General features: G+C 46.9%; 1 protein-coding gene across 2 annotated transcripts in view; it reads right to left on the reverse strand.

Moving 5' to 3' along the window:
* Positions 1-4,812: 4,812 nt before the first annotated feature.
* The window catches only part of FGD5 (FYVE, RhoGEF and PH domain containing 5), a 171,587-nt gene continuing 162,159 nt past the window's right edge, over positions 4,813-14,240 (reverse strand). Inside the window, exons 20-21 of one of the 2 annotated variants that reach the window (XM_040358874.1) lie at positions 10,946-11,100; positions 4,813-5,700 (exon numbers count right to left, since the gene is read on the reverse strand). In XM_040358874.1, coding sequence (XP_040214808.1) covers positions 5,664-5,700; positions 10,946-11,100 — 192 coding nt within the window. In that variant the 3' untranslated portion in view covers positions 4,813-5,663. The remainder of the gene's footprint in view (positions 5,701-10,945; positions 11,101-14,240) is intronic. The other variant, XM_040358875.1, reaches the window with a different exon arrangement.

A 14,240-nucleotide genomic window follows, 5' to 3' on the forward strand; every position in this document is an offset into this window, starting at 1 on the left:
TGCACGCAGCAGCCAATCCCAGACGACGTCCGCTAGTGACGAAACGCCTAGGGTGGTCTGCGTTCCCGACGTCACCACCTGTCCATACAGAGATCCTGTAAAACAGCCGACGAACTTATCGGAGGAGACGCTAAAAAACGTTGTATCTGTACCCATATACACTGCGCGTGTTTGTAAGTGCAATACGATCTTTTTCATTAAACCCATTCCATCGCAGTATAGACTATGGATCTTCTTTTTCTTATTTCTCTGAGATATTACTGATGCGATCTTCTGCATACGTCCGGTTTTAACCACCAGTCTTCAGGAAGACGTTAAACACCCCAGGCACATACTGACCGCTGTGATTGTGGTCACAACTTCTGGTAAGGAGACTGCACTAACAGCTCTTTGGTGTCCCCCCTGCTGGAAGGAGTGTATTTCTTGGTTTACCACACAGTTTATATATATATATATATATGAAGAATTCCTTTGGTTTATACACATTCAGTTGTGGCTTATTGGGACTTTTTATATTATTATCTACAGCATAGGTGTCAAACACAAGGCCCGTGGGCCGAATCCGGCCCTCCAGGCCATTTCATGTGGCCCTTGCACCTCTCCTGCAGCTGCAGGAGAGCTCCAGCCCTCTTCTGGTCCTCCTTCCCTTTCAAGCAATGCATCCAGAGAGTGAGATAGAGATAGAAAGAGAGAGAGAGAGAGAGAGAGAAATAGAGAGAGAGAAAGAGAGCGAACTAGAGAGAGATAGATAGCGAGGGATAGAGAAAGAGAGAAAGATAGAGAGGGAGAGATAGACAGAGAGAGTGAAAGAGAGAGGGAGAGAGATAGAGAGCAATAGAGAGAGAGAGAGACAGAACGAGAGCTAGGGAGAGTGAGATAGAGATAGAGAGAGGTAGATAGAGAGGGAGAGATAGAAAGACAGAGAGAGTGAAAGAGAGAGGGAGAGATAGAGAAATAGAGAGAGAGAAAGAGAGCGAAATAGAGATAGTGATAGAGAGAGATAGAGAAAGATAGAGAGATAGAGAGAGCGAGAGCAATAGAGAGAGAGCTAGAGAGAGTGAGGTAGAGATAGAGAAAGAGAGAGAGAGACAGAGAAAGAGATAGCGAGACAGGGAGAGAGATAGAGAAATAGAGAGTGAGATAGAGAGAGGTAGATAGAGAGAGAGAAGAGAGCTAGAGATAGGGAGAGATAGAGAAAGCGAGAGAGAGAGAGGGAAAGAGATAGAGAGAGCGAGAGAGGTAGATAGCAAGAGAGAGATAGAAAGATGGAGAGAGTGAGAGAGAGGTAGAGAGATAGAGATAGAAAAGAGATATAGAGATCAAGAGAGAGAGAGAGATGGAGATAGAGGGAAAGATAGATAGATATAGCAATAGATGGAGAGAGAGAGAGAGAGAGATAGAGAGATATAGAAAGATAGATAGAGAGAGAGAGAGAGAGCTCCAGCCCTCTTCTGGTCCTCCTCCCCCTTTCAAGCAATGCATCCAGCTTCTTCCCAGTGGCAGCATAAGCAAAGGAGGGCGCACTGTGATGTAAGGGAGAGGGGGGGACTCAACTTCTGATGGTGGGGGGGGGCTTTTGACATCTAATGTAAGGGGAGGGGATGTGCTGGACATCTAATCTTTACAGATACAAACGGCCCTTTTGAGGGCAATCATAATGCTGATGCGGCCCACAATGAAATTGAGTTTGACACCCCTGATCTATAGTATATCACATTCACTCATATATGCACTTAAATGGTTTATAATTTAGTTTTACTTTCATTGTTATTTCATATATGTTTGTTTTTGGAACATTGTTCTTCATTCACGTATTTTACACATATATGTTGTATATTTTCCCAATTTTTTCATCAAAATTTTTGGGTATTACCAATATTAATTTTCTAGCGCTGTACCTCATATTTAAACATGTCACTATATACTGTCAAAAGATACAATCAATAATAACGCTCCAATTCCCTTCAGAGAAAAGCCACATCCAGTAAAAGAACGCAATCAATTCTTAATAATGACAACACCATTAAACATATTTATTTATACACACACTTATTACAGATCATCGTAGAGTCGTATAAGAAGTGAACCTGGCTGTTTTAAGTTGAATTTTTTTTTTTTTTAAATAGGTTGGTCGGAGCCGACCGAGATCATTTAAGGCTTTTGTTTCCTATACAATAGCAAGTTCTCTGTAAACAACGCCATTTCAAAATAGCTAATATCTCGCATAGCTTGCTAAGTTTTTTAGTGTTTTTTTTTCTTCTCTTTCTATTTGTTGAGGTTTATACATTGGAAATCCGGGGCGTCGCAATGCACTTATGAAGAGTCAACGTAGGTAGAAGGGTAAAGTTGTCCTGTAGATAACATTTAGCGATTTTTTGAGGTTTTGTGATGTTCTAAGCAAAGAACTGCAGTGGGGCGAGGAGGGCTCCCCAGAATGTCCGAAGGCTGGCGGGCCACGCCCCCCCCCCCCCAAAAAAAACCTTTTATATCACTTGGCGCACGATTCGGGGAAATGGAGGCGTAAGTCACTTTTTAGATGATTTCTATCTGTTGGCTTGTACATACAGTCCTGAAACTTTTTCTTATTTTTCAGCATTTTTTTTCTGTGCTTTTCAGCCATGTCTTTATAACCTTCATTAGAGGGATTTATTGATCTTATTCAGCTCCTGCATTGTAGCCAGAGAGTAGCTTTGTGTAATAACCCCCCCCCCCTATAACACAGTAACATGGGCAACTGGAGGACAGGTAAGCTTGACTGAAAAGGAGATCTCATAGAAGGCAACCAAGTACAGTGGAACCTTGGATTACGAGCATAATCCATTTCAGGAGAATGCCAGGGCTGTCTTAATGAGAGGGCACACCTGGGCACTGCCCAGGGGCCCCAGCTGCATGGGGGCCCCCCTGCACTTTCCCCAAAGCAGCTAGTCTTTGAGCCCATGCTGCCCCGAAATTGGGGGCCCCATGATGGCACTGAGAGTGATAGATACACAGGGCAGGCAGTCTGCCTCCTACCTACTCGATGTCTGTTTACCTGCACTATCATCATTGTAGGGGCCCCAGAGCATTACTTTGCCCAGGGGCCCATGATCCTATTAAGACGGCACTGGAGAATGCTTGTAATCCAAAGCACTCGCATATCAAATCGAGTTTACCCATAGAAGTCAATGGAAACGAAGATAATTTGTTCTGCATTGACTTCTGTGGCATGCAATACAGCATGTGGCCAGAGGTGGCGAGGCGCCTGAGAGCCTCGGAATCAGAAATACTCGGAAAGGTTCAGTAACGGAGTATTTTCAAGTGATTCCGAGTATTTCTAAACGACTCAGAACCATTCCGAGTGTCAACGGTGCCCCCCCGCACCTCTGGCCAAATGCAGTACTGCACACCCCATTAGCGCGTTTTGCAAGACAACACTCACAGAGTCAGAATATTAATAAAAAAGTTGCTCGTTATTCAAAACGCTCGCTAACTGCGTTACTCGTAAAACCAAGGTTCCACTGTATATGAAAAACCCATCAAAAGGATAACTAAGGATAAGTCCAGAATTTATAAAGCTTGTCTGGGCGTTCGCTGTTCACTCAGCTGTGTGTTAACAAAGTGAAGGAATTCGCTTTGCTAACACTGAATCCGCCTCTCAGCCAATCAGGTTGCCGGGTCTGTTTCCGATCACCTGATTGGCTGAAACGTCAGGCGCTGTGATTGGACGCCTGAGAGAGTATGGAAGAAGACATGGAGGACGTGCAGGAGACCACTGCTGACCCGCTGCGAGACAGGTAAGTGCCGGGCAGCATCTGATGGGGCACAGTAGCGGCAATTGATCGTCACACTGGCAGCATCTGATTGGGCACAGTAGCGGCAATTGATGGGAACACTGGCAGCATCTGATGGGGCACAGTAGCGGCAATTGATGGGCACACTGGCAGCAACTGATGGGGCACAGTAGTGGCAGTTGATGGGCACACTGGCAGCAACTGATGGGGCACAGTAGCGGCAATTGATGGGTGCACTGGCAGCATCTGATGGGGCACAGACAGTAGCATCAATTGATAGGCGCACTGGCAGCATCTGATGGGGCACAGTAGCGGCAGTTGATGGGCACACTGGCTGCAACTGATGGGGCACAGTAGCGGAAATTGATGGGCACACTGGCAGCATCTGATGGGGCACAGTAGCGGCAATTGATGGGCGCACTGGCAGCATCTGATGGGGCACAGTAGCGGCAGTTGATGGGCACACTGGCTGCAACTGATGGGGCACAGTAGCGGAAATTGATGGGCACACTGGCAGCATCTGATGGGGCACAGTAGCGGCAATTGATGGGCGCACTGGCAGCATCTGATGGGGCACAGTAGCGGCAGCAACTGATGGGCACACTGGCAGAATCTGACGGGCACACTGGCAGCATCTGATTGGGCACAGTAGCGGCAATTGATGGGCACACTGGCAGCATTTGATGGAGCACACTGGTGGCAATTGATGGGCACAATGTCAGCAATTGATGGGTACAGTGGCTGCGTTTGATGGCACAGTGGCGGCAAATTTATGGGTACAGTGGCTGCGTTTGATGGCACAGTGGCGGCAAATTTATGGGTACAGTGGCTGCGTTTGATGGCACAGTGGCGGCAAATTTATGGGTACAGTGGCTGCGTTTGATGGCACAGTGGCGGCAAATTTATGGGCACAGTGGCTGCGTTTGATGGCACAGTGGCGGCAAATTTATGGGTACAGTGGCTGCGTTTGATGGCACAGTGGCGGCAATTTATGGGTACAGTAGCTGCGTTTGGCATAGCAGCTGCAAATTATGTTTTTTTCTTTTTAGTTTGTTTGCGCCCCCAAAAATTTTGAGCACCAGCCGCCACTGCATCTCTACCCACACAAACCCCCTGTTGTAGCATCCCTCTACAGTACACCAACTGCCAGGAGAAAACACATGAATAGGGATGCCCGAGAACGTTCTTCACCCAACAATGACTTGTCTTTAATATTTCCTTATGTTTAACCGCCGGCCACTACGGTTTCTTGGGATATCCTGGACTATGGAAGTAATGAGAAATTCTGATTCGGGGACTGCAAGCCGTTTGGCGCGGTTCAACCAAGAGCAACGTAATTATTGTTTTATTCTATATATCAGGAAGGTGCGCTTATTCGTTAATACGTTTATCATTCCTTGTGCACATTTTTACCTCCTTTGCTTTTATCCCGCTGACAGTACATGGCTGAGATAAGCACCCGTCTATGTTGAAGCTGATATAAAATATTATAAAATAACCCGCTAATTAAAAAAAAAAACTTTAGCACATTTGTAAACAGGAGTAGATGAATAGATTCGGGGGAGCCATTAGATTGTCTGTCTATGAAAAAAAAAAAAAAACTTTCTCCAAAAAAACAACAAAAAAAGTTCAAAGTCAAAAGCAAGAGAGCCGACCGTTCCGAATGACACATTCCAATCAACGGTTGTATAAAAAGTGGAATAAAACTAAATTTCCAATCGAAGAGCTTGGTGGCGAAGATAAAAGCGCTATCGCCCTTTGCAACCTGCAGGGGGCAACGTGTGACTCTTTCTTCCTATAAATTCAATATTTTTTATTTTTTTTCCAGTTCAATCTTGAGGATTTACATTCAGATAATGTTCATTGGTTTAGCGGCCTTCCGATTAGCAAACGCTATAACACTGATGCTGCTTTTATGGCATCAACCCACCTGCAAAAAAAAAAGGCAATAAAAGAAATTAGTTTTATGGGGCAATTGAGGAAAGTAATTGTCTGCGTTATTCTAGCTGTGTGCAGCCGCCGTGTCATAAATGGGTGTCAGGTTTTGGCGAGATGCACGGATTTATTTAAAATAACTATAATGGAGCATGTGATTGTAAAGGGATTCTACGTTCTGACATAGAATTCTCTGGGCTGCAGGTAAGCTGTCTCTAGAATCAGGTGCAAGTCGCCCTGCACCCTTCAACATTCTGCACCTTCTGTAGTCAAAGCTATAGGGATAAATGTTTGTGGGCACCTAATCATCACGCCAATATTGTGCCAAAAGGAGCATTTGTGAGGTCAGGTACTGAGACGATCTGGCTCGCCATTAGCATTCCAGTTCATCCCAAAGGTGCTCAGTAGGGTTGAGGTCAGGGCTCTGCGCAGGACACTCGAGGTCCTCCACCCCAAACTGGTTACACAATGTCTTTACGAAGCTATCATTATGCACGGGGTGCAAATTTGATCGGTCTTCCCCAAACTGTTATATGGATTCCCAGTCATGGCCATTAATATGGAGTCCCACCTCATCATGGCCATTAATATGGAGTTCAACCTCATCATAGCCATTAATATGGAGTCCCACCTCATTGTGGCCATTAATATGGAGTCCAACCTCATCATGGCCATTAATATGGAGTCCCACCTCATCATGGCCATTAATACGGAGTCCCATCCCATCATGGGCATTAATATGGAGTCCCTATTCATAATGGCCATTAATATGAAGTCTCGTCCCATCATGGCCATTAATATGGAGTCCCACCTAATCATGGCCATTGATTTGGAGTCCTACCTCATCATGACCATTGATATGGAGTCCAACCTCATCATGGCCATTAATATGGAGTCCAACCTCATCATGGCTATTAATATGGAGTCCCACCCTATCATGGCCATTATTATGGAGTCCCATCTCATCATAGCCATTAATATGGAGTCTCGTCCCATCATGGCCATTAATATGGAGTCTCGCCCCATCATGGCCATTAATATGGAGTCTCGCCCCATCATGGCCATTAATATGGAGTCTCGCCCCATTATGGCCATTAATATGGAGTCTCGCCCCATCATAGACAGTAATATGGAGTCTCGCCCCATCATGGACAGTAATATGGAGTCCCACCTAATCATGGCCATTGATATGGAGTCCTACCTCATCATGGCCATTGATATGGAGTCCCACCCCATCATGGCCTTTAATATGGAGTCCCACCTTATCATGGCCATTAATATAGAATCTTCCCATCATGACCATTGTTATGGAGTCCAACCTCATCATGGTCATTAATATGGAGTCCTACTCCATCATTGCCATTAATATGGAGTCCCACCTCATCCTGGCCATGAAAATGGAATCCCCCCCATCATGGCCTTTAATATGGAGTCCCACCCCATCATGGCCATTAATATGGAATCTCCCCATCTTGGCCATTAATATGGAGTCCCACCCCATCATGACCAATAATATGGAGTCCCACCTCATCATGACCATTAATATGGAGTCCCACCTCATCATGGCCATTAATATGGAGTCAAACCTCATTATGGCCATTAATTTGGAGTCTCACCCATAGAGCCCTACCCCATCATGGCCATTATTATGGACTCCCACCCTCTCATGGTCAGTAATATGGATCTCCACCCCCCCCCCCCAATCATGGCCATTAATATGTAGCCCCCTTTTATGGCTGTAATGTCTTCTACTCCTCTGAGAAGACTTTCCACATAATTTTGGAGTGTCTGTGGGAATTTGTGTGAGTTTGGGTGGAGCAACTTGACTGGCCTGCACAGAGTCCTTATCTCAACCCAATAGAACACCTTTGGGATAAATCAGAGCGGAGACTGCGATCCAGACCTGCTTATCCAACATCAGTACCTGATCTCACAAATGTGCTTCTGGAAGAATGCTCAAACATTCCCATAGACACACTCTTAACCTTGTGGACGGCCTTCCCAGAAGAGTTCAAGCTGTTATAGCGGCAAAGGGTGGGGCCAACTCAATATTGAACCCTTCGGACTAAGACTGGGGTGCCATTAAAGTTCATGTGTGTAAAGGCAGGCGTCCCAATACTTTTGGTGATATAGCGTACAGATATATGGTGTATATATAGAAATTTTAAAACCAAACTGATACAATTATTTATGACAGGCGGATCACATCTCTGTATATGACAAAAATACAATCCATTAAAAGATAACAGTTCCCATTTAACAAACAATCTTTGAAAAGAAAGAAAGACAAAAGAAATAATTTGGAGAGGAGCAGAAGATAGAAAAAGTCAGAGGAGGGGCATGATAGAAAGGAAATATTGGAATTGGATATGCATGAATGGTGATGAGATGGGGCACTGTAGACACATAAACATAAAATGAAATGGTGTCACAGTGCAGTAAACACAGCGTGCAATACGGGAGCGCGCACACTTGAATGTGCGGCGCAGGGATCGCGCAACACACCTGTGCTTGTACGCCTGGAAAGGATAAGATGGTAGCCTTTGTGGTGTCACAGGCCTGGGGGGGCACACAGGGGCAATTGTTTTCAAAATATATTTAAACCCAAGAACAAAAATGTAATATACTGCAGCTTACCAGCGCTGCGTTCGTTTTCTTTTTCCAGGCTTGTTTCCCTTTTTTTTCACCTGGTGATCTTAATAATACTCCGTCTCTTAGGGTGACAACACTGATTGTACTGTATCTGTGGAGGAGCAATGTTGTCACCCTAAGGCCTTGTACACACGACCAGACATGTCCGATGAAAACGGTCCGCGGACCGTTTTCATCGGACATGTCTGCTGGGAGGTTTTGGTCTGATGTGTGTACACACCATCAGACCAAAATCCCCGCGGACAGAGAACGCGGTGACGTATACAACACCGACGTTCTCTAACACGGAAGTCCAATGCTTCCACGCATGCGTCGAATCAATTCGACGCATGCGCGGGGTTTCGGTCCGCTGGTTAGACGTACTAACCAGCGGACATGTCCGACGGACAGGTTTCCACCGGACAAGTTTCTTAGCATGCTAAGAAACTTTTGTCCGTTGGAAACCTGTCCGCTAGGCCGGAAAAATGTCCGCTAGGCCCTACACACGGTCGGACATGTCCGCGGACCAGTTTCAGCGGAGATGTTCGGTCGTGTGTATGAGGCCTCAGACAGGAAGTGTGTTTGGGCCACAGAACACTTCCTCCTCTCCGTAACATAATGGACCAGTGGCGGCCGCTTCATAACGGGCACAGGGGCGCCGCCGCCCCCTCCCCCATCCATGTGTCCGGCCCCCTAATCTACATACGGGGCACCGGACGCATGGATTCCAATGGGGGATTTTTTTTGTTTGAAGCACGTGATTAGAGCCTGAGGCTCTAATAGGCTTCAAAAAAGGGTGGGCTCGGGGCGCAGAGCAGTACGCCTCGAGCACACCCACTTGTGTGACTATAGCGAATTAATGTTCGCTATTGTTTTCCTCAATCTCCTCCTAGCCAATCAGGAAGCCCATATTGGCCAGGGAGTCTTAGAACTTAATACTTCGGACACTTTGTGTTTCTGATCGGCTGGGAGGAGAATGTCTCCTTGTGTGCTTGCCAAAGGGGGCCCGGCTCTTCCTTCTCCCTGCCTCCATAAGGTAAGGCAGTCAGGTAGACATGTGTGGAGCGTTTGGTTCCGAATAAAAAATCGGACACATTTTTGTTATTCAGAACTTTGGATGTATAAGCTTCTTTGTGGTGCCTTCTGCAGGAAGGGCATTCCATTGAAATGATTGCGCCGCCATACGCACAAAGTGTGACAACGCACTAAATACAGGCATAGGCGTGACGCCTGATATCACAGTAAACTTGTGTGAATGGGGGTCCAGTTTAGTCATATTAAAGTGGTTGTAAAACTTTACATATACCCAGTGTGGTGACTGGCTTCAGGCGATTCCCAGATATTAAACAAATCTCCCTACATAAGTTGCACCTGTTTGTCTGCCGTCTTCTCTACATTCATTCAAAGTGCAGAATTTTATACAGCTTGTCTGAGCTTCCAGGAATCAGGGGGTGGGGAGCTGAAGTTACACTGCAGAGCTTCGAGAGCTGATAGGAGGGAATGGACATACCCCCTCCTTTCACACAACACACAGGAACAGAGTTGAGGCTGTCAATCACAGGCTGTGTGCTGGAACTCCCTCCCCTGATCTCCCCACTTATCTCTTAGCGTCAGGAAAAATTGTCAGAAGTGACTCGTGCAGATAACAGAGGAAGGAGGCATCAGACAGAAATGACACTTGGAGGTTGCTTTACTAAAGGCAAAAAGATGCTGCACTTTGCAAAGTGCAGTAGTGCCAAACTTTAGTAAATGAGCTTCACCTTGCAAAGAATGCCCAATCACGTGCAAGAGAAATAAAAAAAAATGCATTTTTTGCTTGCACATTATTGGATGATGGAAGTCACCAGAGTTTTTCTGCTCATTTACTAAGCTCTGTAGCAACTATTTGCCTTTAGTAAATCATCCCCATAGTGCTCTGGATTGAGACAAGTACACACTATAGAGGGATATGCTTTGTTCCAGGGCTTTTTTTCTCAGAGAATAGGTGCAGGAACTCCCTCCTTCTGAATCAACTCTTGTGTCCGCCCCCTACCCACCTCCAAGCACCATTCATTAGTTTCACCCCCTACCCACCTCTGAGCACCATTTCTTGGTTCCACCCCCGAGGCACCATTTTTGTTTCCACCTCCGAGCACCATTCCTTTTCTCCACCCCCTACCCACCTCCGAGCACCATTCCTTTTCTCCACTCCCTACCCACCTCCAAGCACCATTCATTAGTTCCACCCCCTCCCCACCTCCGAGCACCATTCCTTTTCTCCACCCCCTACCCACCTCCGAGCTTCATTCCTTGGTTCCACTCCATACCCACCTCCGAGCACCATTCCTTGGTTCCACCCCCTACCCACCTCTGAGCACCATTACATACATTCAGAGCTGGAGGTGCCGGAACTGCGTTCCTGATGAAAAAAAGCCCTGCTTTGTTCATATTATATGTCTGAGGTTTACAACCGCTTTAATTGTGCGCTAAATTCTGATTGGTCCTTTTGGGTAATTCTCTATCACCATCGAGCTTTGCCCCGCCTTCCCGAATAAGCAGGAGCAGCACTTGCGCAGCACTGGCAGGAAGTGAGAGTCAGGAGAGAGGCAGGCGGAGGGAGCAGCGGGTACCTGATGACGGTATCGGTGTCTGCCGCTTTGAAGCTATAGTACAAGGTCTGCTTGTGATAGAGTTGGAACACTGTGCCCAGCTTGGGGTTCTGGTCCCAGTTCTCAGGCACAATGTGGAAACCTAATAAAGGTAAACTTTCTGAGGCCATTTTGTCCTAAAAAGAGAAGGATAAAAACATGTCAAGGCTCAAAACAGTTTACAAATACTACAGGGCCATTTTAAAGGGGATTTATTATTTCACTTGTCACCGGACCCACCATATAGTAATGGCACCCCTTTCCCACTACTGCCTTTGTAGGCCTTATTGCCCAGAAGGTCCATAGTTCACGTAAACTCGTTCAAATATTTTGTCCATTTCCAATGGAGCAGAGAAGGGTTAAAACCCCATCCAATATCCCCCCCCTGTGTACCACTGGGGAGATTTTTCCTCATTTCCTGCCCTGGTGACACAACAGGAAGTAGGTGAATATCACCAAAATAAAGAAAATACACTTATGTCCCCAGGTGAGGTGTCTCGATTTCTCTTCTATTCCTGTTTTGGGGACACCCATACATTTTTGGATTTTACTCTCTGTCTTGGTGTTGGTCACCAGGATAAACTGAGCAAGTAATCTCCCCAGTGGAGATACAGACAATTTCTAACCCTTCTACATCCCACCAAAAAAAAGAAAAGAAAAAGGGTCTTGGATTGGTTAAGTGGATTGCTCTTTAGAGAGTAATCTTCACCATCCTCAATCCTCATGTGTGGTTGCCCTCTGGAGAGCGATCCGCTTTGGACTGCTTTTCAGAGGGCATTTGAAAGACGGTGAGGAGGCATTATGTCACCTCCTTACCGGCTGATTTAACCCTGTAAATGCCGCACTGCTGCCCCGCAATTGCAGGCACTGAACGCAGTTGTAGGGTGGTTGCGGCATGGCCCCACAGACTCACATTGGTCGTATTTGGCTGCGGTACTGCTGGCCAAAAGTGACATGCTGTTACGTTTTTGACACGGCCACAGCATGTGTACAGCCTCGGGTGGCTGGATGTCAAATGTTCAGGCAGGCAGTTGGAGGCAGTAAAACCATTGACTCAACTGCCTGATTTTACTGCCCCCATCCCCAATGTACCAGTGTAATTTCGAGGAGAGAAGGGGGGGTCTGACTCCATCAGGCTCATCCAGTAGACAGTGCAATATATGGGCCATGTCCAACGGGCAATTTTGTATTGGAGAATATTTGCTTCTACAGATCGCTAATTCCAGCAATGAACGGTAATTCTGAAGCTGGTGGATTCATCACTTGTTTTGCATTTTTTTTTTGCAAACTAAGAAGTAATTTGTTGCCGCAATAAGGTAAAGGGTTAGTTCACCTTCACAATAAAATTGCCCACACTCATTCCAGCATTCCAAGCCATCCTAAGCCTGCCTGAAAAACTCCTAGGTAGGGGGCCCCTCCCCTGTTGCCCTTGATTGCAGTACGTGGCATACTTAAGGCATGTACCCCCCCAGCTCTGCAGAAATGATCGCTCTGGCTCATTCAAAACTGGCACATGCTCAGTGTGTTCTAGCTCTCTGTTGCAGCAGTAGCTGAGCTTAGTGCTCTGTGGGAAAGGGAACACACTGTGCGTCTGTGGGTCTTGAGCAGGCCATAGCGCTCATTCTAGAGGGGGTGCCTTCCCTTGTATAGTGCGTCCTGTCATCTAGACAGCATGGAGTGGGTGGGTGGGCAGTGGCGGAATGGTCACCTACCTTGGAGTTTTTCACACTAGAATGGGAGAGGCCACACACAGCCTACAGATATGATATTGGCCCAGATTCACAAATCACATACGCTGACGTATAACACGTTACGCCGACGTAAGTGCAAATGTGCACCGGCGTATGTGTGCGGCAGACCCACGAACCAACATGCGCCTAAAAACAGTTTACACCCCGCCGACGTAGCTTGCACACACCGGCGTAGGGTGGGCGCACATTTAGGCTGGGCGCATGGTGCTGCTCCCATTGATTAGCCATTCAAACATGCAAATGAGGGAAATACGCCGATTCACGAACGTGCGTGTGCCCGGCGCATGCTACGCGAGATGCGCGTAAGTTTTACGTCCGGCGTAAAGTTATTCCCCATAAATTAGGTGCAACCCGGCAACAGACATGCACAGGTCTGCACCAGGGAACACAAGCCGGCGTATTGTGCGTTGGACGTGTGTCTGGCTGGGCGTACGTTATGTTCACGGCGTACGCGGTGATCCTGCGTAGCTTAGGCAGTTGTGCCGGCGTGGTTGTGAGCAGGCACAGAGGAGTGCTGTGCATGCGTCCACGTCACGGCGCATGCGCAGTTCGTGATACGTACCTGTCTGGTGCTCGGCCCATCATTTGCATGGGGTCACGCCTCATTTGCATGGGTTCACGCCCACTTCCACCTACGCCGGCGTGCGCCTTCGAAACCCACGTCACGCTGGTGCAGCGTTGGGAGCATTGGCTTGCTGAATGCATTGCTTGCCTCTCTGCACTGCGTCGGCGTGGCGTACAGTGTTTGCTCTACGGCGGCATAATGTGCACCTTGCTCTCTGTGAATCTGGGCCATTCTTTTTAAAACCTGGGCATATTTTTTAAATGTATAAAGGACTCTGGAACGCACGGGCAATTGTATTGTAAAAGTGAACCCGCTCTTTAAACTAGTGCTACAGCATCAGATTATTGTATTCTACTACAAATCGCCATGCTTCAGCTACTTATAGATAGGCCATAGTGGTGAATGATAAGACAATTATTGGCGAGCCAGTCACCGACATGAAGCGTCGCTCAAACTACATTACTGAGCGACTAAACTAACCTGGTTCACACTGACTGCGGGAATGAAAGCCTGCGAGTTCAGCTGAACTCGCAGGCTTTCATTCCCGCATGTCAGTCCCGATTTCAGCGGCGATTTCAGAGACATCTGTGCGGGTTTCTGCACAGATGTCAATGGAAATTGCACCCCGAATTCACCAAAAGTAGTGCAGAAACTACTTTTGGAGTTCCTGTTAGCACCGATTAGAACAGTGCCATTGCTAGCAATTGCTGCCGATTTGACATGCGATTTGACATGTCAAATCGCACCAATGTGAACCAGGGCACGAATCATTGCAAAATCTCATAGAACAGTGGTTTTCAAACTGCGGCCTGAGGGCCAGATGCAGCCCTTTGCTTGCCTTTATCTGGCCCTTGGAGCTCTATCCCTCCCACTGATACAAGACACTATTCTGCCATCTGACACCGACAATGGAGCACCATTTCTCCCACTGACACAACTAATAGAGTACTATTCCTCCCTA

Source organism: Rana temporaria, chromosome 7, assembly GCF_905171775.1.
Source record: "Rana temporaria chromosome 7, aRanTem1.1, whole genome shotgun sequence".
NCBI lineage: Eukaryota > Metazoa > Chordata > Amphibia > Anura > Ranidae > Rana > Rana temporaria.